Raw genomic sequence first — 24,107 nt, 5'->3', positions numbered from 1 at the left:
GGAAAATTTGCTTTAAAATAATATAATTCTATATTAGGAATAACATAAACTAGCATTAATCTTGAGCAATCGTTAATGAGAAGAATGGAAGAAAGGTATGTTGGTAGGGTGGTGCCTGATATCAAAATTGGCATTTCTGCAGCTGATTTTAATGGATTCCTCTTTCCTAGAAATAAATCTGTCAGGGATTAAGGAGATGATTCTGCCTCGAATGAGAAAGACTTTTCCAGTATTTTACAAGGCTATAATAGGGACTCAGCTGGAAACAGAATCAAAAATTTAAAAATCTATCACACATTAGTTATTCTACACACTCATGCAAAATGTACTTCAGTGTCATAACACAGTTTGAAAGATGATTGTCAAATTACCAGGAACTGGTAACTAAGTAATTGGAAGCTGTGCATGGCCTGTCTACAAATTTTTCTCTGAAGGAGTTAAAGTAGTTACTTAGTCAAATTATTTAAATTTACCAGCCTAAATTCATCACTTCCCACAGGGAAAAAGTCTACATTGTGAGATGTTACTGTCATAACACAGAGCAATAATATCCTTATCTTAGTTCTAAGATTCTCTGTAAATTTAATTAAAAAAGTATTATAGAGATATCTCTATACATGTACAATGAAAAATCTTCTATAAATTATGCTATTTTGACTGTCAGTTAGCGCTCCAAACCCTTTATATTGTGCTGAACATAATAGATCATCTCACCCTCATGATTATAGATACAATTCTGACTACTGATCCAACCCAGAAATTAAAGATAGTTGAACTATCTATGTCATTTTTTTAAAATTGTCAAATGTATATATAAATGCATTTTTAGCAACACATAGCAAACTAACACACTTCACTCACTATACTGAGATTTTTTAAAAATCTTCCTCTGGGTCCCAAATATAACATATTTAATATAAATTATGTAAATGATATACTATTTCGTTTGCCCTTGCTAGAGGTTCAAGGTCCTGGTCATGATAAAGATCATGGCATGGGTCCGGGTTACCTCGGGGACCACCTGCTGCCGGCGTCAACTTCCCTCCGCCCAGTACGTGCCCACAGAGAGGGCTCCTCAGGGTGCCTCCAGTCAGGGAATGTCGACTGGTGGCCCCCAGGGGGAGGGCCTTCTCTGTGGGTGCTCCGGCATTATGGAACCAACTGCCGGTTGAGCTCCAGATGGCATCAGACCTCCGATCCTTCCGCCGCGGGCTAAAGACCCACTTATTTGAATTAGCTGGTCTGGCCTGATGGGGGAATATGGGTTTTTTAATTGGTTTTTTAGTACTTTATTATTGTTGTTTTTTAACTGGGCACTGGTTTAATTTCCTTTTAACTTTTGTATCGTTATTTATATATGCCCTGTGAACCGCCCTGAGTCCCTAGGGAGAAGGGCGGTATAGAAATCAAATAAAACTAAACTAAACTAAACTAGAGAGAAGTAGGTTCTATTATATAGCTAATATATGGAGAATTTGTTCTAGTAGTTAAGGCACCAGGATAGAGACCAGGAGATCAGGAGTTCTAGTTCTGCCTTAGATATGAAAGAACAGCCGGGTAACTTTGGGCCAGTCAGTCTCAGCTTAACTCAGCTCACATAGTGGTTGTTGTGGGGAAAATAAGAGGAGAAAGGAATATTAGGTATGTTTGCCACCTTGAGTTGTTTTTATAAAAATAATAAAGGTGGGGTATAAATAAATAATAATTGTAATAATGATATAACTACCATATTCATACAGTAGGGGCATTTAGGAAAAAGACTAAGAAGTCTAAAATGTGTTCTCCTTTTTAAAAAAGTCAACAAATACATGGTCATACTACTTTTCACATGTTCTGTGCACTGGCCTAAAGTTAAACTCCAAAGCGTATCACACAAGTTTTTGTTTGTTATTCACAAGCTCTTGCATTAGCCATGTTAGCTACCTCTCTCCCAAGGGGATAGAATATCCCATCTCATATCCTTTTTATGTGCTTTTGTTTCCAACTTCTTCCCAATCACCAGAGCTGCTTTGAAAAGCTAATTTAAAGATTATTGTGATATATTGTTTTATTTTCACATTTTAATGAGCTATTATTTTGCCTTCCCTTTTTTACGCTGAAAAAAAAGTTTTCATGAAACAAAATGGAGTCTGCACAGTTTAAGAGTAAAAAATATGTATGTGAAAAAGAATCCACTTCTTTATTAATTGCTTACATTGACAAGTTAGCAAACGTGCAGCTTGTGGCTCTAGAGTATTTTACTGCAATTAAATACTCTTGGTTCAGTTAAAACCATGCATATATAAAGTATTGGTTTCCAGGCACTTTTTTATCCTGTTCAAATGTATTTAGTGAGCCTGTAGGTTTGAAATATTGTAATAGCTTCTAGGAATAGCCTTTCTTGAAAAGGCCCTGGGAATACAGTGTAATATGTTTAATAAGAATCTAAACTATTGTTCTAGACCAGAGGTGAGAACTATGGCCCCTTTATGATTTGTGGACCTCAACTCCCAGAATTTTGGGAGTTGAAGCCCACAAGTAATAAAAGGGGCATTGTTCCCCACCCCTGGTTAGACATTGTAATTTACGAGATATTTTAACAGCAGGGAGAACTTTGAATCAGCCATAGACATTCCATACCTCTTTTAAAAATATTGCAAGAATCCATAATCAATTTCTTAAGTCTCTGTGTTTCTGACTTTATTTTGAGTATAATTTGGCTATTTTGGTCCTTATTCAGCTTGGTTATATATGTCTGGTGAGATCTGATTAATTGATTGATTTTGCAAAGATACTATAGGAGTTGTCTTAATATAATTGATTTACCTTCCATAGTGCCCATCCATAGTGGAACGGCGTCTATTAGCAAATGAACTATCTTCACCTACTCCACACACAAAGATCTAAATCCATTTTGGTGGTGATTATCTGGAGCAGGTTTCAGGGGACCTAATGATTTTTATGAGTAGAAGGGGGGAAAGTATTGTGAGAACATAAGTCTACTTACAGAACATTGGATATATTCATTTTTGTGCTTAATTGCTGTAGGAAGACATAAAGAAATCACTATCATTGTCTGTTTAAGTCTACTTACATATCTATGCACAACAGTAAAAAAATTCAAGGATCGTTGTTTAAATTTCGTCAGTGGAAGAAATGAGAAGGCTGTGATTTGGATGATACAGATTTTTTTTTCTGTCTAGGAAGCTCTTCTAGAATATATTACTCAGAAATACAGTGCACATTGATTTTAGAGAAATGGGTATTCCGTTGAGGTTTAAAAAGGAAATAAATAGATCAAGGAGCAAGAAGAATTTTAGTGAAACCCAACTGCAATACCATCTGTAATCAGAAATACAAGTGTTTGCCCCAGAATTAAAAACTGAAGTGACCACTTCTTTTGTATTCTGTACTTGAGCTCTGCAGCCCATTAAATTTATTGTTAAACATCTGCTAGATAGATTCTGCCTTCTATAGAAGTCATTTTCTTGTAACATCATTTTTCACTTTTCAAGAACAACACTGAAAAACTTTTATGTAGGTGCCCATCTTATGTCCAACTCTCGACAGGTCCCGAACAAAAGTTAAAACATAAAAATCCATATTAACACTATAAAACTAACCACAATTGTTAATAACAGTGTTTTGGTTTCATACCTCCTTTATTGAAATTGTTGAGCTGAATTTCATTAAATATTTTTTTTTAAATTGAGAGTTAATGATCTACATACTTCTAAAACCTTCTTGTTTGTAGTTTGTAACCTACAATTCGCCTTAACAGTGCATCATAGATCAGTAATTCTTTACAATGTACCTCATATGAGCTGACTTAAAGAAGCTGATTTAAAATTCTAGTTGCTTCAGCACTGTTGCACCTCTGCACTGCTGCTGTGGTCACATAATCATCATTTCCAATGCTCGCTGCCAACTTCCCAGAAGGAAAGTCAATGGGGAAGCCAGCAGGAAGTTGAAAGTTTCTCCTCTTCCCACTACCTTTTTGCCCACCTGTGGTCATTCTGCTTCTCTGTTTAGGTAAGGAAATATATCTGAAATGGATCATAACATAATAATGAGGGTAATTTTCACACCACACCTCTAGTTTCCACAAAAGAAAAGAGAAAGTGATGAAAAATTCAGAGAAACTTTTTGATAAAAAATTTTTTGCCTATAATTTGATTGAAAGTTCAGAGACAAAGTGATGTTGGTGCTAAACATTCTAAAGTGAAGAATGAAGCTTTATATTAAAGAACTCAAGTATTATTGGAAAATCATACATTAATAGCGATTATGAAAAAATTCCACTCATGTTTAACTTGGAGAGAGAATTGTTCAGTCTTCATTCTGCTTCTTTTGTGTCAGAAATTTCATTAAGTATCAAGGATGGTATAGTAAATTAATATTTTTTCCTCTCTCTTTTTGCCCACCTGGTCAAAAAAATAAATCCTTCCTAAATGTAAGTTTTTAATATATAATCTTGCTTTTTATATATGCATGAATAGATAGGTACCTGTCATGGTATCAGGATGTGTGCCGATACTCTCTTTGAATATATGTAGACTACGTGAAGTGTCAATTATAGTTTATTCACCAATTTTATAAGTGAGGTTGTCTCTAGAAATATTGCTATTTGGAACATTCCTGTTTAAATTGAAAGGTATCATTTCTCCCTCCAGTTGTTTGCTCTCTTGTTAAGTCTAATTCAAGTGTTTTGGAAAAGGGTTTTTTTTTCCAATTTCATGATTTAATGTCTTTTTTGTTTTGTATTTCTACAAAGTATAGAAATTCCAGATGCATATTTTCTTCCGGATCATTTTTATCATATAAGGGCATTTTTATTATATAAGGATTTTGACTTTATTATCTTGTTAAACAGGCAGGGCCTGGAAGAAATTCTGCAAACACCAGTTCAGGTTTTAAACTGCTCTGTTTTCTTCAACATTTGCTCCAGGTTTTTAGGCTTACCTCCAGTAATACCCCTTTATACCCCTTGTGTACATATGCATATGGAATAATCTGCCATGCTTCTTGGGCTGTTTGGGGGATGTGTGTGTGTGTGTGTGTGTGTGTGTGTGTGTGTGTGTGTTTCTAGACATGTCTAACTTGTTTGTAATTCTGTAAATATTGGGACATTCCGACGTGGTAGATATGTCTCTGTTATGACTTTGGGCTAGGAAACAACTGGAAGAAAATGTGTTTGTTAGCACGTACAATATTTATTGTGTCCTGTAAAAGGCACTGGCATATATCTCTATCTACATCACTTCATGTTGTGAAGGAATTCTGTATAATGGTAGCTTCCTTTAATAAGCTAATAGGATTTCTCCCTGCGTTATGAGAAAGGAGACCATACTTTTTCAATTACTGCATTTCTTTGGCCCTAAAGTAGCTTACAGTCAGTTCAGCAGATAGATAGGAATGCTTGTCCAATATCTGCAATTGTTAATATTCCATTAAGGGTTTTCAGTGTTGGTAACTCCACAGCACTCAGAGGTCTCCCAACATGGTGCACTGTGGATGCACATTCTCTGCAGTTCCTAGCCCCATTATACTGTTGGCAGCACTGATACCCTTATTACTGCATAGGTTGAGGAAGTTTGTGTGATCTCTCAAAGAAGATAAATGAATATCGTCCTCATGCAATTTCTTCCCAGGGGAAAAAAAATCAAGTTTATAATAGCTGGCTAATCTGCTGTGGGAACAGGTATCAAGAATGCCATTGGCAAGGAAAGAGGTCACCAAGAGGAGGGTGATTAAATTCTTCTTCCTTGATACAACTCTAGAAATTATGGAGGAGAGGATAATAAACAATTTATGTGCAACCTCCAATCTAGTAATCAGTCCCTGTACTCCGCCTTATTGCAGATCAGTATTCTCTCCATGTATTAAGAGCACCTACCTATTAGGAGGCTTATATGTTAGATAGTATCAGGGGCAAGATTTTAAGAGGTTATTTCTTTCCTCTCTTTTGCCAGCCTTTGCTTGTTTACTGCATTTATATCCCATCTTTCTACTCTAAAGTTACTGAAGCTGCCTCACCAGTAGAAAGAAAATATAAGCAATGAAAATCTGATTTTAAGAAATTAAGATCACAGCCACTTCAGACTGAAAAAGCATGGTGGAAGAGGGAGATCTTGACTCCTTTCCTGAAATCAAATTAAATGGGAGCAAAATGGCTTTAAGGAAAAGAAAAGGACTAGGGATGACATGATAGCGGTGTTCCAATATGTAAGGGGTTGCCACAGAGAAGAGGGGGGGTCAACCTGCTCTCCAAAGCACCAGAAGGCAAGACAAGAAACAATGGATGGAAACTAACCAAGGAGAGAAGCAACTTAGTACTAAGGAGAAATTTCCTGACAGTGAGAACAATTAATTCGTGGAACAACCTGCCTCCAGAAGTTGTGAATGCTCCAATATTGGGAGTTTTTAAGAAGAGATTGGAAAGCCATTTGTCTGAAATGGTATTCGGTTTCCTGCCAGAGCAGGGGGTTAGACTAGAAGATCTCCAAGGTCCCTTCCAACTCTGTTATTCTGTTATTCTGCCACTCTCAAAGGACTCGCCCAGGGAAAGTCCTTACCTGGGTGTTCAACAAATGGGCTGGGGAAAATGAGGGTACCTTTAAGATGGTTTCTCCTGCTGATCTTAAGATCTGAATAGGTCCGTAAAGGTAAAGGTTCCCCCGCACATGCATGCTCATCGTTTCCAACTCTATTGGCCGGTGCTCATCTCCGTTTCAAAGCCAAAGAGCCAGCGCTTGTCTGAGGAGGTCTCTGTGGTCATGTGGCTGGCATGACTAGACGCCAAAGGCGCACGGAATGCTGTTACCTTCCCACCGTAGTGGTCCCTATTTTTCTACTTGCATTTTTACGTGCTTTCAAACTGCTAAGTTGGCAGAAGCTGGGACGAGTAACAGGCGCTCATCTGTAACGCGGCACTAGGGATTTGACCCGCCAAACTGCCGACCTTCGATCAACAAGCTCAGCGTCCTAACCCACTGAGCCACCGCGTCCCTTGAATAGGTCCATATACATGTGTATATATAGGATATGCCTAACTGTAGTTGACTCTGTTCTTTTGAATTCTTTCTGACCACAGACACCAAATTATTTTCCATGCAATATAGAAGCAGTAACTTAAATCTTCTGTGTATACCCAAATATTACTCTTATTGAAATAATAAACAGTTTATTATTTCATTGTTTAAGTTATGTGGAAGAGAAGACTTAAGACTTTAGTGTCTTGCTTAAGCTCATCAGATGAGCTAATATACTTTGCATTTAAAAATCTGAAAAGTAACAGTCAAATTAGGTGAGAGCATCAATGAGTTGTTAAGATATTACAGAATGATCTACTAAAATGAGCAGATTTAGTAACAAACCATAACGAATTGGATGAATTTTTATTCAGAAAATGGGATGTAAAATTCAGAGAAAGAAAAAAATGTGCAGTATTAAAAAAAATCTTCTCACCTGAAACCAAAAACTATTCAACAGAAGTTTGTTATGCTCTTCTGCAGCTTGAGAATGTAGCTTATCAGTGTCAATCTTTATTTAATGAACCCTTTCAATAGAAATTGAGTAGAATCATGTAGCAATCATCTTCACAAGCGTGTGAGCCATTCATTTTTTATCCCATCAGATAAAGGAATATTTGCACTATATCCTTGCATGCTTCTCAGAGAAATCTATAGAAAACCTAAATGTTTTTTTGCAAGCCAATTTAGTGAAACACTACCAGACAAAACCAGTACACCAAACCAACTGCCACTTTCTTTTTGGTGTACCTGTTTTTAAAATATATTCTGAGGTGTTATACCTGGATAAAAAGGAACCCAACAAATCAAGTTTTTAACTATCTGTATCTGCACGAAGCTGCATACAATCGCACACTTTCTAACAATTCTAGGAGAAGGATTGCTTCCTAAAGCACCTCAGACAGCCAAGTTTTAATTCTATGTGTGTGAGAGAGAGATCTAACAAATTAATGCAATCGTGCAGGTATTATTCTTGCAGTTGTCGATTTATAACTTTTGAAGACAGGTTAAGAAAACTGAAATGTTAGCAGGGGATTGATATGTAAATAGGCTGGTGTACTTTTGAGAAATGGTAGTTTAATTATATACAAATATTATTTTGTATAACTTACTTAAACACTTATGTAGAACGTGTTGTAGATCTGTTTAGAAAATTTTCCCTTTGTACACACAGTTTAACATACTAATGTTCCTGTACAAGGAAATATCCCAATTGCTCTGGACACTAGAGGTGTCTGGGGAGGTGAATGCCCAAAAACTCTTTTCTGGAACTACTGTTATTGTGCCCTATTTGTAAGTTGTGAATCATTTCTTAACATGCCTCTCCTGCCAGATATTTTAGAGCTTATTCCAACAAGTAAAATTAGTTTCCAACAATAAAACTTTTAAACAAATATTAACTTGGAGAAACCAAATGCAACAACCATACACATTTAAAACATTGCCCCATGGTAACAACCAAACGCACACACATCCGTAAGTCAAATAAAACAATATTTAAGCCAGAGGAGTAAGCATAAATTGGGCCAATTGGCCAATTGGATAATGTCGAATATAGGGATATTTAAGTCCCTTTCGAAGTCAGTGTAAAGAGAAAGAGAAGGAAGGAGCTGATTCCAGAGTTATGAGGCCAAACCCTGGAACTCCAGATTTTATGATCTAGAACAGAAAGAGGCCCAGCTGAGAGGATCATAAGAAGTGATCAAGAGTAGGTATAAGGAGAAATAAGGCCAGGCAGGTATGGGGCAGGGCATTTAATTTATTTGATTGACTGGCTGATATTTCACTTTAAATTTTAACAATTCTCAGCAGTTACATGATATGAAAAAAAATTAAAACATCCACATTGTCCAAATTCTAAAGTGTGCTATGACGTCTACCAGGAACTATAGCCCACATGTTTAAGGATTGAAAGTTAAGAAACAAAACGTTCCCTAGATTCAATCTATTTCCACTACATTCTTATACCTGCTGAAAGATCCCTTCTGAGCTGAGAAACATACTTCCCAGACAACTAGTTCACCTTTGGGTAAACGGATGTTCCATGATTGGTCATGATTGCTATCTTGTGAGATGTCCTCAACATACTGTACAACTTCTAAATGTGCCTTTTTAAGAAAGCATTGCTAAAATTAAACAAGGAATAATTGGAAATTAAAATTTTGATAATGATTGGGATAGGCAAAGCTAACTGGAATTTGTTGAAATAGTTTAATGTAGAAACAATTCTCTTCTTTATAAAAGGAATTATTTATAAAAGGAATTATTAAAAAAAAAACCTTCCCTTCCTGAACAATAAGTATCTAGTATGCATTAGAATCTTTTAAATAATGTCAAGTTACTCTTTGTCACAGTCTGTTGAAGACAAATAATTACTTTCTTCTTCCTAAGAGATAATATATATAGCACTTGTCTAATTGCCAATTCTTCTGCAACACTACTGGGGCATTCGGTTTAGCTGTCTTTCCTGTAAGCCAAATGCATTAGTGTTCTGGATCAACTTCCTTATTAAACATAGCCTTAACATGCCTTTATGATTATGTATAATCAGCTACCGAATTATAATAATTGCTTTTCCAGAAAACTTACCCTGTCCATCTCAGTTACACGGAGAACATAAAATGATTAGCATTCCGAAAAATACGTGTAAATCTGACAGTTGCATGCAAATATTTAGGCACATCTGGTCAAATGGTATGTTTCAATAAACTCCAAATGAATCAGAGCCGACAGAGCCTTTAGATTGTACAAAGTTAAACAACTAATTTTCTTGCAGACTTGAATGCATGTCTTGCATCCTTTTATGTGCAATTATATACAGATTCAAAATAACAAAACAGTGAAGCCTCTTTCTACCGTTGCATGGGGAGGTCTTTTTTCCTCTTTGCTCTTCTTTGCAGAACTTCTCTAGCTCAGAAATATTCTTTGTTCTCTTTGCAAGCCCTGCATGGTTGAGATCTGACCACATATTTTCAGTAATGTTCAGATACGGGGACATTTGAAAACATTTACCTTTTGTAACTAAATACTTTGATTTCAAGCTACATTTCAATTTGCTGTCTTGCTGAAACATGCACTCTCTTTCTGCCTTCCAGTTCTTCAGTGATGATGAGATGCTAGGATATATCGATATTTAGTCAAATCCATTCTTCTTTCCATCGGTACAATATTTCCTGTGAACTGGCAGCCACAAACCCCAACCCTTACTAGAGGCACTATGGCAAGATGTTGTTTCCTTCAAACACTTCAATGTTTTTATCCCAAATTCATTTTTTTGTAGTTTTTGTTTTATCAATCTAAAGCATATTTGTTCCAAATGAATGGGTTTTTTTAGGCAATACCTAAAGATTCCCTTCTGACAACTTTCCTGCGTGGATCACATACTTCCAGTATCAGTTAAATATATTACTATGGCCAATAAGCCTACCCTTTTCAATATGATCAGTACTATAGTTTTAAGTGGGTTTCATCTTTATACAATCCTTCTAAGTCAAAATAGTACTTTTGTTTTTCAAGCTGAGCTGTGCTTGTCCTTTGAATGTCTCGACAGGAAGCACATCTCTAAAATTAACAGAATTACAGTTGAAAGGGACCTTGGAGGTCTTCTAGTCCAACCCCCTGCTCAAACAAGAGACCCAATACCATTTCAGGCAATTGACTGTCCAGTGTCTTTTTTAAAGTCTCCAGTAATGGGGCATCCACAACTTTTGAAGGCAAGCCAGTCCACTGGTTAATTATTCCACTCCACTGGTTAATAAATTTACAGACATTTCTAAAATTCTGTTTTCACTTTGTCATTATGGAGTACTGAGTGTAGATTAATGAGGGGAAAAAATGAATTTCAACAACTGTAGAATCGGGCTGCAGCATAACAAAATTGACAAAAGTGAAGGGGGTCTGAATACTTTCTGAATGCACTGTATATGCTATAATAGCTAATGTAGGGGTAACTGCTTTCAATCCTCTGCTTCATAAATAATATATAATAATTGGATGGCTTTATTATGTTTTATTTTTGTAAGAACCATAGTTTTGAACTAGAGATGAATAACACAAGGTACCTCTAGAAATGAGCAACTCAATTTCTGTGTGTGAAACATATCTTTCCCTGATTTCAATTGTTTATTTAAAATTCTGTATTTATTTGTTAGGAATAAATAAATATATATGTATATAAAAGGAATGGTCACAGAGTGACAATGTGACAGCAGCTAAAATCTAGCTTCGTAAAAACTAACCTACATTCCTTACCTGACTCTTATCTGAGTATTCATGGATTCCATAACAGTGAAAGAGAGAACCAAAAAAGTCCATAAATAGGATTGTCGGGATTTCTGTGTTGTGATTTCTCAGATAAGTGGCTTTACGGAAACAATGCACAGAAATTTTAGGAATCTCATTTTACCTATTTTCCCCCCAAAAAAGGTAAATATGATTTGTGGTTACAAAAAAATTGCTTATCCTGCCATAGACTAAGATGAAAATTGTCCCCAAGACCATATTCTGCAGATGGGGAAAATACAATGGGAAGTCCTCCAAAGTTCCATACTGTTCAGATGGCCCAAGTGGATGTCTTTACTGTTATTAGTGAATTATTTATCAATTTCAATTCCAGCTAATATGAAAGGACAAAATTCTCTTTCTGAAGATCAAGTTAATTCTCCCTTTTCCCCAACCAGCTTTTATTGCAGTAATTTGTTAAAAAGGAAAATAACTTCCCGAAATAACTTCATGTTAAAATGTTGGCCTCAAAACATAACCATTTGCTAACTACTATTGCTTCCTACTTATATTCAGTTAGCTTTGGGCACAGTGCTTAGAATATCATCTGGTCTGGAGGAGGAGAATTCATGTCTTGAAATTGGGATTATGTGGAAGAAAATGTGTGGATTCACTAAAACTTTCCACTCTTGGTTTAGAGAACATGTTGCCGCAACTTTTAATTGGTTTCATACTCAAAATAATAATCTGTTAAGAAAAAAGTAAAAAACAAAACAAAAAGAAAAACATCAATTCTGTGCATTATTGAGTCACATTTATATAGATTGATTTTGAACAACCTAAGCAGAATAGAATCTGGTTGGTACTCGGAAGACACTTGAGTAAGAATTCCTGTTTAGCAGTCAATGGATAATTCAATGGTTAGCAGATATTTGTGTCACATTTAAATAAAATGGGGTTGTGGGTCAGAAACTAAGTGAGCAGAATTTGACAGCTCAAATCTTATAAAAAGCTAATTGCGAAGATTTTAAGTTTAGAGCTAGGGGATGCCAGACTTCTTTTGAGAGAAAATAGGAAAGTTTTATTACTATTATGAAAAAAAAGCCTCACTCTTTGTCTCCTTAAACTGTTTTAAAATACCATCCATAGTAAACTCAGTATGCAGAATGTGGACCACTGAATTTAGGAAACTAAACAATAATCTACCATAACCTGACATTCACTCGGATTAAAGTATGAGATTTTAGGGTTGATGGTAGACATTGTGTGTACAAAAGAAGGAATGAACGAGTTGTCATGCTGCCTGGCACAACTGTAAGTTGTCCAGGTTTACAGACTTCCAAGCTCTTTTCTTTTCACTAGACTCAGAGGTTTGGATTCTGATATTTTCCTCTGTCTTTTCTTTGTTTGGCACTCCATATGGTTGAGGTGGATCTTTTCAGAGCTGGCGTCTTCCAATAAGCAGCACCTCAGTTCATCTTGACAGTTGCAGCAGAGATGAATAAGGATATTAATTTCCCCCTTTTTCATACATATGGAGACAGATCCTGAAAAAAAAAAGGTTTTCGGACAGGGAGACATAAGTACAAGAAAATGAATAAATACCATAGATCTTTAGAAAACTATCAATTCTGAACGTATTGATTTGTTCTTCCTTGGCTAATTGTTCTCTAATGTAAACTTTGGCTAAAAGACCCTAGGGAGACATGGGATGAACATCTCTGCTGCAACACCCATGAGAGCAATGTGAATGTTACTGAGCCTTCAGCACGAGTAAATTACAAATCTCACCACAATACCGGAAGGGCCTCTGAAGCTACGATCTTGGAAGCATATGTAACCTTCCCATGAAAGTTGGCATTTGGTAAAGTCACTTTTTGGATAGGAAAGGCTTTCCTACAAGATTTTCCAAATGGCTGATAAGCAAAACAGTAACTTTTAAAGCTTGTCCAGTTCAAAAATAGGAACTTCATTCTATTGCAGATTTTTTTTGTTTTGTTTTGTTTCGGTGGTTTCTAATATATCTGGCAGTAGATTCCAAGAAGTGATGAGTGGTTGGTATTAGGAACTTAGGTCGGAAGCAAGATAAATGGATATTACCTATGTGTTTTAAATTTGAAAGGAAAAGGTTTCGCAGATAGGGTAGATCTACCTAAATTGGCAACTGAATGGCATAATGTTTAATTGTTTAACTTACTTTCAGGAAAAGTCTGGGTTCATAGCTGTTGCATAAAGCTAGGTAATGGTCTGATTGGTTCATTTAATCATCTAATCCTGTGTCTAGAAACTGGAGTATAGGTCGTCCTCAACTTTACAATTATTCATTGAGTGACTATTAGAAGTTACAACAGAACCGGGGGAAAAAGTAATTTATGACTGTTTTTTACTTTATGGCCATTGCTGCATCTCCATGGTCACATGATCAGGTCACATGCTTGACCGTTGGTTCACTATGACCGTTGCAGTTCCCAGGTTCATGTGGTCACCCTTTTGCGACCACCTGACAAGCAAAGTCAATGGGGAAGCCAGATTCACTTAACCACCGTGTTACTGACTTAACTGTGGTGATTCACTTAACAACCATGGCAAGCAAGGTCGTAAAATGGGGCAAAACTCACTTAACAAATGTCTCAAATATTAGCAACAGACATTTGGGGTTCAGCTGAGGTCGTAAGTCGAGGATCACCTGTATTCATCCCAGGTATCTTTAGGATGGTGTTGCGGTGCAGTCAAAAATAAGGCAACAATTCCGTTTGTTAAAAATGCTGCAGTTGTAATTGTGGTGTGCTTCCAACTCAGTATTAGAATTTGAGGTCCCAATGTGTGACATGGTCTCGCTCGCAGCCCTATTAGTTCACAACACAGTTTTGCTTTGTGCATGCTGGTTTGAATGCAGTGTTTCTTTTCTTTTCTTTTTTTCATTCTTCAGTGTATGCCATGGCTTTGAGAGTAGGTTACTTTTACAAACAGTTTATTTCTTTTCAGATTTGTGCATTAGTTGGCCCTTCAGAGCAAAACAGTGATGCGTTCGACTTTAGTTAACGTGGTCAAGTAAAGCCCAACATATGTAATCCACTTTAAAACTGACACTGATTTGGAAGCAACAAACCTTTATTTCTATATGTGTGTGTGGGGGGGTTGTTTTGTTTTGTTTTGGTGTTTTGTGTTTTGTTTTTTGGCTTGTTTTAGCATTTCCAAGAAAGGAAAGGACGGGCAGATAAAGAGATGTGTTCTGCCATCTGTAGCATGAGGTCTACTTGCCAATTGCAAATGTATTTTAAAGAAAAGAACGGTTCACATTGGAGCGCTTATGAAAAACTAGGCTAATATTTGGAAAGAATAATGTTTCAGAATTAACAAGCATCTATGGATAAACCTGTTTCCAGTATATCCTTCAAAGAAAATCAGCCATTTAATTTGGTGCAAATTGTAGGTAGGCCCACTTCACATGTTTAATTTCTCACAGGGGAATCCTTTTCCCCCACTAGGTATGTTTGAACTACTTGGTTTGGTCAATATATTGAATGTAAATGTAATGATTTCTCAGAATAAATGTCATTGGTGTTCAAATGGTATTTGAGCTGAGGGACATACTAGCAGTCCGCTTAGATTCACAATATGGTAAAAAGGAAAATAGAATTTGAAAGAGCTGCACTTGCTGTGACAAAATTAAATAACTAATGGGAAATATTACGGAAACATCAATAAGAGGAAACATAAAACTGAAAAGGAAATTATTTGTTAGATTGTATGGAGCAGCGCCAGCCAATACATGATTGCTCACCACAGTCTAGGTTGAATTATTTTATTTGATCTAATTTAAGGATGTGCAGAAATTCTGTATGTGAAGTATTCAGCAGAGAGAGCACCTGTTTTCCATGAATTGTTCAGGTGATTTGATGCATGAAACTAAACTGGGTTGTTATAGTTTGTGTATAGGCTGAAAAGGGGCTATGGGTAGAAGTAGAAGAACAGCTGAGCAAAAGGAAGGACAATTTTTCCTTCCTTCCTTCCTTCCTTCCTTCCTTCCTTCCTTCCTTCCTTCCTTCCTTCCTTCCTTCCTTCCTTCCTTCCTTCCCCAGCTCCCAGTACTAAATACCCCACCACCCCCTCTACTCCCAATTTTTGGGGTGTCTTTCTTTTCCTTCTCCTCCTCCTCTTCTAACTTTCACTTCTACTACTAACGTGCCACAGGATTATAACTCTTTCGCCTGTCTACCCTCAATTTTCCCAGCACTTCCCTTTGTTCCCTACTGCTGGAGAAAGCTGGCCATGTTCCAGAAAGCACTTTCCATGCATTTGAGGCAGCAAGCGAACTCATCTTTCTTGGCTCATATTCTACGTGAAGCCAAGCCCATTTTCTAGAACAACCATCCACAGTCAGTTGCCTTTTTGGATCTGATGGACTACAGCTTTCCAAGACAGCATGGCTGTGCTTTGGGATTTACACTTAAACATATCTAGAAGGCTCTACTATAGCAAATGCTACCATAGACATGTGCCTTGAAATTTTGTGCAATGCACAGGAGTTCCCAGTCAGTCAAATTAGTAATGGAAGGTATTGCCTTAATGATCTGGCATCAAGAAATCTTTCCTGTTGTGCCCAAGGAAAAACAAATGATAAAAAGAAATGTGAACACTCCCACAGATTGTGACTTATGCACAAAACTCACATGAGGAGAAACAGCTTTTTGTCTCTTGCTCCCATCTCAAATGTAAAAAAGCATTCCAAAATCTACTTGCAACATAATTGCAATCTTGAATTATCCAATGCAATGATGCTTGAAATTTAAATAAATTCAGACCCTATGCAGTAGAAGATGTCCAAACATCTCCTCCTCCTCCTCCTCCTCCTCCTCCTCCTCCTCCTCCTCCTCCTCCTCCTCCTCCTCCTCCTCCACTTTGGGTGTCAGGAAAGATACAAAGTTCTGGTTCTTGCTCTTCTGGCAGCCTCAGCCATTGTTAATTGATGTTATTGTAAGTGTGTCCTTGATGTTGTCTCTCCATCTTCTTCTGGGTCTTCCTCATGTTCTTTGACTTTCTCTTCTTTTTGTATATGCCTTATACGGTATGGAATCCCAAGACATCCTCTCCAGGTGAGCAAATCACTTTATTTGCAGTTTTAGTATGTAGTTTAGGCTAGTTATTACACCTGTAGCAATAGAAATACCACATGCTATTCAGTAGTTTTACAAAGGAATCAATTCCCCCAAAAGGAGGCCTATGATATGTTGGGACATTGATGATGGCAAGAGGAGAGAAGGCAAAGAAGACGCTGGGATGACTACCGGGCCCTCAGATAAGCTGCTGAGGGGAGAGGGTGGAACACACACCAACCGTGCTCTATTCACTCAGCTGAGTTTTGTTTTAACTAAAACCTGGAACAACCTAATTTTTTTTGGTTTGGTTTCTGCTGAGTTACGGCTGATTCCAAAAAGTTCAGCACAGCTTCTAGAACCCCTTCAGGCTTCTTGCTGGTTTGATATAAAACCATTTTTCCTCCATTTCAGGCATTATCCAAAGCACCATTTAAACATATCTAAACTCTGGGGTTTCTAAATTTCCTTTTGGGCTGACAAGAGAAGTGGGCTTCCCATCAGCTTTATATAAGCTTGTTGTGAGATGTGATCAGACTTTTAGCTTTTTTTTTTTCCCCTCTCAGTTTTAAGCTAATGCTTCTGCGGTTGTCAGTTGAAAGTGTGTAGAGATACCAATGAACCCTTTTAGTGTAATCTCTTTTGTAATATTTTGCAAATTACTCTGTCTAGATGGAAGGAGATTTGCATTGAATGTCACATGGAACACCTATAAAATAAGCACAAGATTTTTCTCTCATCTCTTCAGAAACCTGCAAATAGCAGGAAGCACAATAGCTTCCATTTTACACCTTTAAGAAGAAAATATGATTCAGGACCAGAGGATATTTTCCTCTTGTTTTGTTCATATTTTTCAAGAAGAAGGGAAAGCTTAGCGTGTATTGCTATGAGGATGAATTTGATACACTTGCAGCCATTTTCAACAGATACATTTCTTTAATTTTCCAGCTTGATTAGTGACTCTAAAATGACCGGACTGAGACTGAGATACCTTCTTCTGTCTTACTGACAGTTGCCTCCAAGGAACTAGAGCAGAATGTTTTATTCTGTCATAAAATGTAGGGAGGAATTTGAGAGATAATAATGAATTCTGGTCACTGAAACAATGGCATAATGCGAATTTATTCAGAATAGCCCGTTCTAATTCTTAAAATCAGAATCAAGTCATATAAACCACGGAATCATGTGGAAATTCAGGTGGTGATTTACATAATAATCCTAGAGAAGCAGCATTCAAAGTGATAGGGTTAGTTAGCCCCCACCCCCACCCACCCCGAAAGAAATTTTGCTGATATGATGACTGGGGAGGGCTACTTTAGTCCAAATCAAGGATAGGGCTATCTGAAATTTTAACACCCACAGGGTCATTGGCTGAGATGATTAACCTCATTTCCCTATTTGCAAGCCAGAGTGATCCTCGGCCCCTTCTCCCAGTCACGTATATCATTGAAGCTCCCAGAAGAAGCACTGGGTCTTCCCATAAAAATTGAGGCAGGGAGAGATTGATGACCAGTAGATAAATGGGGAATATTGTTTTGGGGGTGTCATGAGATCTAGTTTCTATTAGTATTACTGTTTGCTTTTAAACTTTGTTTTTTACATGTTGAACTGTTCAGGGTTAAGATATATAAAATGGACCGCTATTGAACTCTTTTAAATAAGTAAATAGGACTATTGTGAGTTAAATCGAGGGACTAGTCTCAAAGGTCTTTGAGGAAGGAAGGAAGGAAGGAAGGAAGGAAGGAAGGAAGGAAGGAAGGAAGGAAATGCTCTCTGAGGTTGGAGGCTTTAGACGTTAATTTGCAGCTGGATCCAATTCATGTTTATTTGAAAATTAGCTTTAGTAATTTCCAGATGTCCAGGATTTTAAGAATAGCATTTCAGTCTTAGAGCCCCTTTGAAATGAGCCTTGCTGCCACTTTGCTAGTGCTGTGGAATTTATCATTCAAAATACTTTCTGAGATCATGTTAACTTGTTTGTAAATGATATTGGCATTAACGGGACTCATTTTCTTTTCATTTCACATAAACTGCAAAATATAATAAGAGATAACTGCCTGTAGTTGTACTGAGGAGTATTGAAGAGGGGTATTTTGGAGCTAATGGTATCAGTAAAATGAAAAATGTAATATTAAAGAACTGATTCATTATAGGAAATGGAGAGAAGAAATATTAAAGAATCTTTTTTATCAGATTAGTGGAACTTTCTTGTCTAGAGAAAAAAATATTAAAATGGGTCAAAATGGTTGCAGAAACATTTGTTTATCTATACTGTGAATGTTGCTTTTTCCTCTCGGGAACAACCTATCTTTCTGAATTATAGATCCAAATTTCCCATCTTTCATAAATCTTCTAAAAATGAGTAGTTGAAATATTACAATGGTGGTAAACATTGTAGATGGCCTTACTCCATTACAAATGTATGGAGAGAGGAGAGAGCAATGAAGAGCAGTACAATTAGATTGATTCATTAAATCTGGCAGTGGTCCACTTCCGCAAGAAGCAAAACAAAACAAAACAAAAGCCTTTAACTTCTCTCTGCTTATGTAGAAATACAGCTTGGAAGATTGCAAAGCTAATTAGTCGAGGATAGTATTACTAACAATAACACTAGTAGTAATAATATTCACTGCCTTTTGGGAATTAAAATTTAAGCTTATTCCTAAAATATTCCTTATTTATACTTTCAGAGACACTGTCGTTTGTGCTTATAGCATTGCACTTGGGTATTCATCCATGCTTTTACACTGTTGAGTCTGGCTTAAAATACTGCAAAATATTCAGATTGCAGCAACTGTTTTACCCTCTTTGACGGTTAGATAGGGGCTGTCCATGGTGCTGAAATTGTGATGGTTAATTGCCATGTATGAGCGATAGGCCAATACTTTCCTAATCTTACCATTTTTTATCCTTATTCAAACAAATTCCATCTATTTCTATGTGCATACAGTGTTCAGAATGCATGGATACTTTTTTTATTTCTTTATACCTGTCTCTAGAATGACATGTATTTGATGGCCTGAAACAGACTAGTTATATAGGTCCACATTTGGTTTAAGATGTATTCTGTGCAATCTTTCACTTCATGGAGTCTCCTAAGCCAATTTTACAATTCTGTGAGTAAATTAGTGAGTCTAAAATAATTGGGATGCTTTGACTTTTATTTTGTGAGAAGAGTGCAGTCTTTGCTCAAATCTCAAATACCCCAGATTGATGTATTTTCAGATAACTACTGGACTGGTTAAAAATAACTTTATATGATAGCATTCTGAGTTTTTTCTCTAAAGATAAGAGCCTAACCCTGTCTTGTTTAGACTAAAGTCATTCTAAGCAGCATGTGGAGTTATAACTGTAATAGCAAATGCTATTATGAAAGTCCCTTAGGAAAAATAAAAGATAATACCTATAACAAAACCTTCATTTTACTTGTTTTGTGGTTCTTGGAGGACCATATACTATAATATTCCTCACAAGCCATCTTCTAATTCATATTGTACTTTCATTGCTCATTTTTATTGTTTCACTGCTTTACTAATGGTATGTTCACATTTTTATCATTTTTTTCATTTATTGTTGTAAGCTGCCTAGAGTAGTCCCACAGTGAGATGTGTGGCAAATAAATTTAATAGATAAAATTAAAAAGTAAAATAAAATTTCAGAGTAAATTGAAATGTACTGCATACTTAAGAAGATTACAAGTTGGACTTTTGTAAAAGGCCTTGGATCTGTCTTACTTCCATAAGCCAAAGCTAGCTATGCAGCATGCAACAGTTTTGATTAATTTGTTGTGATTATTAATTCTGGTTAAATGTGTATGCTTTTTTCTCATTAATATTTTTTAAAAATCTGTACCAGATGCAAATGTGTAATTACAAAAAAAATGCAACCTAATTTATGGAATCCATATAGCTTAAAGTGTAGGGATTTCTAACCTGGGCTTCATGAACCACTAGGTGTACATGGATAGATTTTGAGGGGGGGAAGAAAATTTGGATGGGAACATAATAAAACCTGATAAAGTAAAGCATACAACAACTTTATGTTTGCTTATATTACTATACTGCATATTTGTTATTTTTAAACAGTTTGAAAACTTTTTCAGCCTAATTGGGGTCCATAGGTTTCATCATACTACTAAAACAGGGTGTCAAACTCAATTTCATTGAGGGCTGCATCAACATTATGGTTGCCCTCCGAGGGCCAGTAGCATGTGAGACTATGACGACACACAGGGGCCAGTGGGCATGGCAGGCTGGGTGTGGCTGGGTGGTCACAGCCAGGTCGCCATGACTAGGTGGGCATGGCTGGGCAGATATGGCCCGGCTCGATGCTGCTCATTGGGTGCGGCTAACTTGGGATGGCTGGGTTGGTACGGAACAAGTTGCAGCAGCTACCTTGACGTGGGGACAGTTCAGTGCCCTACAAGCTCCTCACTTCCCCAAACTGCTAGCAGCCAAGCGTGTGCATGTATGTGTATGTGTGTGTGTGTGTGCCATGGAGGAGGTGGTAATGGCAGGTGTAGCACTGCTGCTGGGGCTCTGCACATTGCTCTACTTCATGGTGGCCAGCCGGTGCCAGAACGTGGTCAGTCTGCAGGGCAAGAGAGTGCTCATCACATGTCAGCTGTGCATGCCAGACTCTTGGTCTCCAGGGCGGCCCCATAGGCCGCATCTAATCACATCACGGGCTGGATGTGGCCTGCGACCTTGAGTTTGAGATGTCTGTGCTAAAGGGACATAAATTATCTAAGGTGGTACTCCCATTCACTTCTTGCAGCAGCCAGTACACCATGCCTTACCTCCGTTTTTAAATGTAGATGCAGTAAAGTAGAACATCTAGTTTGCATAAGCTCTGTACTTCAATTTTTTTCCAAAAATGCTTCTGCTTGAATTTGGATTAGCGGTATTATTAGGTAAGGAACACAGCTGGTAGCTACAGAACAGATATTTTGTTTTGCTTTGTTCTTAATTCTATTGTACTATCCACACTATTTGAGTAGGTTTTAGTTCAACAGAGGCTGTGGAATGGCCCAAGGTGACTCAGAGTTTGGGCCAGCTCTGTTCTTGGTCACCATGACCCTGATCCAAATCTTTAAGGGCATTATATATATACCTTTAGATACAGTTTTTTGTGACCTGACCTTGAAGGACATGCTTTGTTCTTCTTGGATCATTTTCTGATTCCTTTCTTGCTTGCTCACCCAAATTCGGAATAAAGTACTATCAGTATGCTATCTTGAGGGGAGGTCAACTGAGGGATGCTTGCAAGCTCTGAGGGAGCTATGGAGGAGAAGCAGACTCACACTCAACTCTGTCAAGACTGAGCTGTTGTGATTTGGGCCATCTGGCCCTGGAGAATCTCATGGTTTAGTGCTGGATGGGGTAGGATTTCTCCATTTAGGACTGGAGCACAAATCTGAGGTTTCTACAGGATTCACAGCTCCTTTTTTAAAAAGCAGGTGGCAGCTGTTGCTAGGAAGGCCTTCACATATATTCACCTTGCGTGTCAGTTATGTCCACTCTTAAATCAAGAGGCTATCCAGTCAGTCACTCATGCCTTAATCACTTTTATCCAGATGATTGCAATGGACTCTAGATACCGCTGCTCTTTAAAATCATTTGGAAACTTCAGCTGGTTCAGAATGCAGTGGCCACAGGCACTAATAGGCTCGCCTTTGCTTAAGAATGTGTGAGCGGCTCTAATTGTTGGTTAAGTTGAAGATGCAATTCAAGGACTGGTCCATGAAGTAGGGCCTGTCTCTCTGAGGGGCTGTCTTTCTCCAGCAGTTTCTGCCTGTACTGTTAGATCAGACAGACTTGGACTACTGCAGATCCCATTGCTCGGACGAAGTGATCTGATGAGACCCACCTTTGTCTATGCTCTGCCAATCCTCTGGAATGGCATTTCTCTAGAGATTCCCCGTGGCTTCTTCCCTGCTTTCCTTTTAAAGATTGTCAAAAGTTTGGCTTGGTTCCTCAGGCCTTGGGTTAAAGTGGATGATGGGTTTCTTTTAGAATATTTTTTTTTAAACTGGATGGTCCTCGTTCCCAAACGTCTGTTTTTTTTCTGCTTTATTTTTGTTTATTATTTTAATTGGTTAAAACCTCCCAAGGGTGCGAAGGATTCAGGCAGCTTTATAAATCTTATAAATAAATGATAAATAAATAGATCAATACTGTTTGCTTTGACTTGCAGTGATTTTTCTCAGTTTTAAAGGCCGCCTCTCATTTTAAAATACTCCTAGCTAGGAATGTATGTACAAAGTCTATGAGCTGTAGCCCTTCCCTTTTTCGCCGAAGCCCCTTTCTTCAAGGTGCCCTCTGTTGTGGTTCTTTGTCTTTTCCACTGAAAGTAGCCTGTCTTTTTGCATTTCAGAATCCTGCTGCCAAATGAGGACGTTGGACAGCGGAATAGGAACCTTTCCACTTCCGGACTCAGGAAGCCGTTCAACGGGCCGACACGTTTCTAAACAAGGACTAGATTTAGAAAACAAAGATTTCGCATCGCCTGAGCAACCTTTTCCTCAGACTCCATCTGAGAAAGCCCAAACCCTAGAACGAGAAGTGCCTTCAACAACTAAGAAAAGCCCGGGATCTGTCGAGAGTGTAATTTCTCATTCAGCATCAGATCCTACAATGGCTGATAGAGGTGTGCGGGCTTTGCAGAGTCATTTTCCGAAAGCAGCTTCTTCAGGTAAGATGACGGCTTCTGTTTTTCCAAATATGAGATGCTTTGTTGTCCACTCTGTCAGTTTTCATTAGAAGAGACCTCCCAATGATAACATTGTGTAAAAATGTGTGAAATATGCAGCTGAAAAGACACCTCGCATTACTGTAGGTGTTTTGCAAACCGCTGATCCCAGTGAAATGGAGAGGTTATGATGCTACATGGTAATCTTGTTGTTGTTAGCTGCGAAGTCGTGTCTGACCCATCGCGACCCTATGGACAACATTCCTCCAGGCCTTCCTGTCCTCTACCATCTTCTGGAGTCCATTTAAGCTCACGCCTACTGCTTCAGTGACTCCATCAAGCCACCTCATTCTCTGTCGTCCCCTTCTTCTATTGCCCTCGATCTTTCCCAGCATTAGGCTCTTCTCCAGTGAGTCCTTCCTTCTCATTAGGTGGCCAAAGTATTTGAGTTTTAGCTTCAGGATCTGGCCTTCTAAAGAGCAGTCAGGATTGATCTCCTCTAGGACTGACCGGTTTGATCGCCTTGCAGTCCAAGGGACTCACAGGAGTCTTCTCCAGCACCACAGTTCAAAGGCCTCAATTCTTTGGCGCTCAGCCTTTCTTATGGTCCAACTTTCACTGCCATACATTGCAACTGGGAAGACCATAGCCTTGACTATATGCACTTTTGTTGACAGGGTGATGTCTCTGCTTTTTAGTGTGCTGTCTAGATTTGCCATGGCTTTCCTCCCCAGGAGCAAGCGTCTTTTAATTTCTTGGCTACAGTCCCCATCTGCAGTGATCTTGGAGCCCAGGAAAATAAAATCTGTCACTACCTCCATTTCTTCCCCATCTATTTGCCAGGAATTGAGAGGGCCAGATGCCATGATCTTGGTTTTCTTAATGTTAAGTTTCAACCCAAGTTTTGCACTCTCCCTCACCTGCAACAAGTGGCTCTTTAGTTCTTCTTCACTTTCTGCCATTAGAGTGGTATCATCTGCGTATCTTAGGTTGTTGATATTTCTTCCGGCAATCTTAATTCCAACTTTTGATTCATCTAGCCCTGCCTTTCTCATGATGTGCTCTGCATATAAGTTAAATAGGCAAGGCG

General features: G+C 37.9%; 1 protein-coding gene across 1 annotated transcript in view; it reads left to right on the top strand.

Moving 5' to 3' along the window:
* Window positions 1-24,107, top strand: part of NCKAP5 (NCK associated protein 5) — a 649,941-nt gene that overhangs the window by 551,356 nt on the left and 74,478 nt on the right. Inside the window, exon 14 of the mRNA XM_083350693.1 lies at window positions 22,703-23,020. Coding sequence (XP_083206819.1) covers window positions 22,703-23,020 — 318 coding nt within the window. The remainder of the gene's footprint in view (window positions 1-22,702; window positions 23,021-24,107) is intronic.

This window comes from Vipera ursinii (assembly GCF_947247035.1).
Source record: "Vipera ursinii genome assembly, chromosome: 1".
Classification (NCBI taxonomy): Eukaryota; Metazoa; Chordata; class Lepidosauria; order Squamata; family Viperidae; genus Vipera; species Vipera ursinii.
Note: the sequence above shows the minus strand (reverse complement) of the source record. Positions and strands in the feature narration are given on the sequence as shown.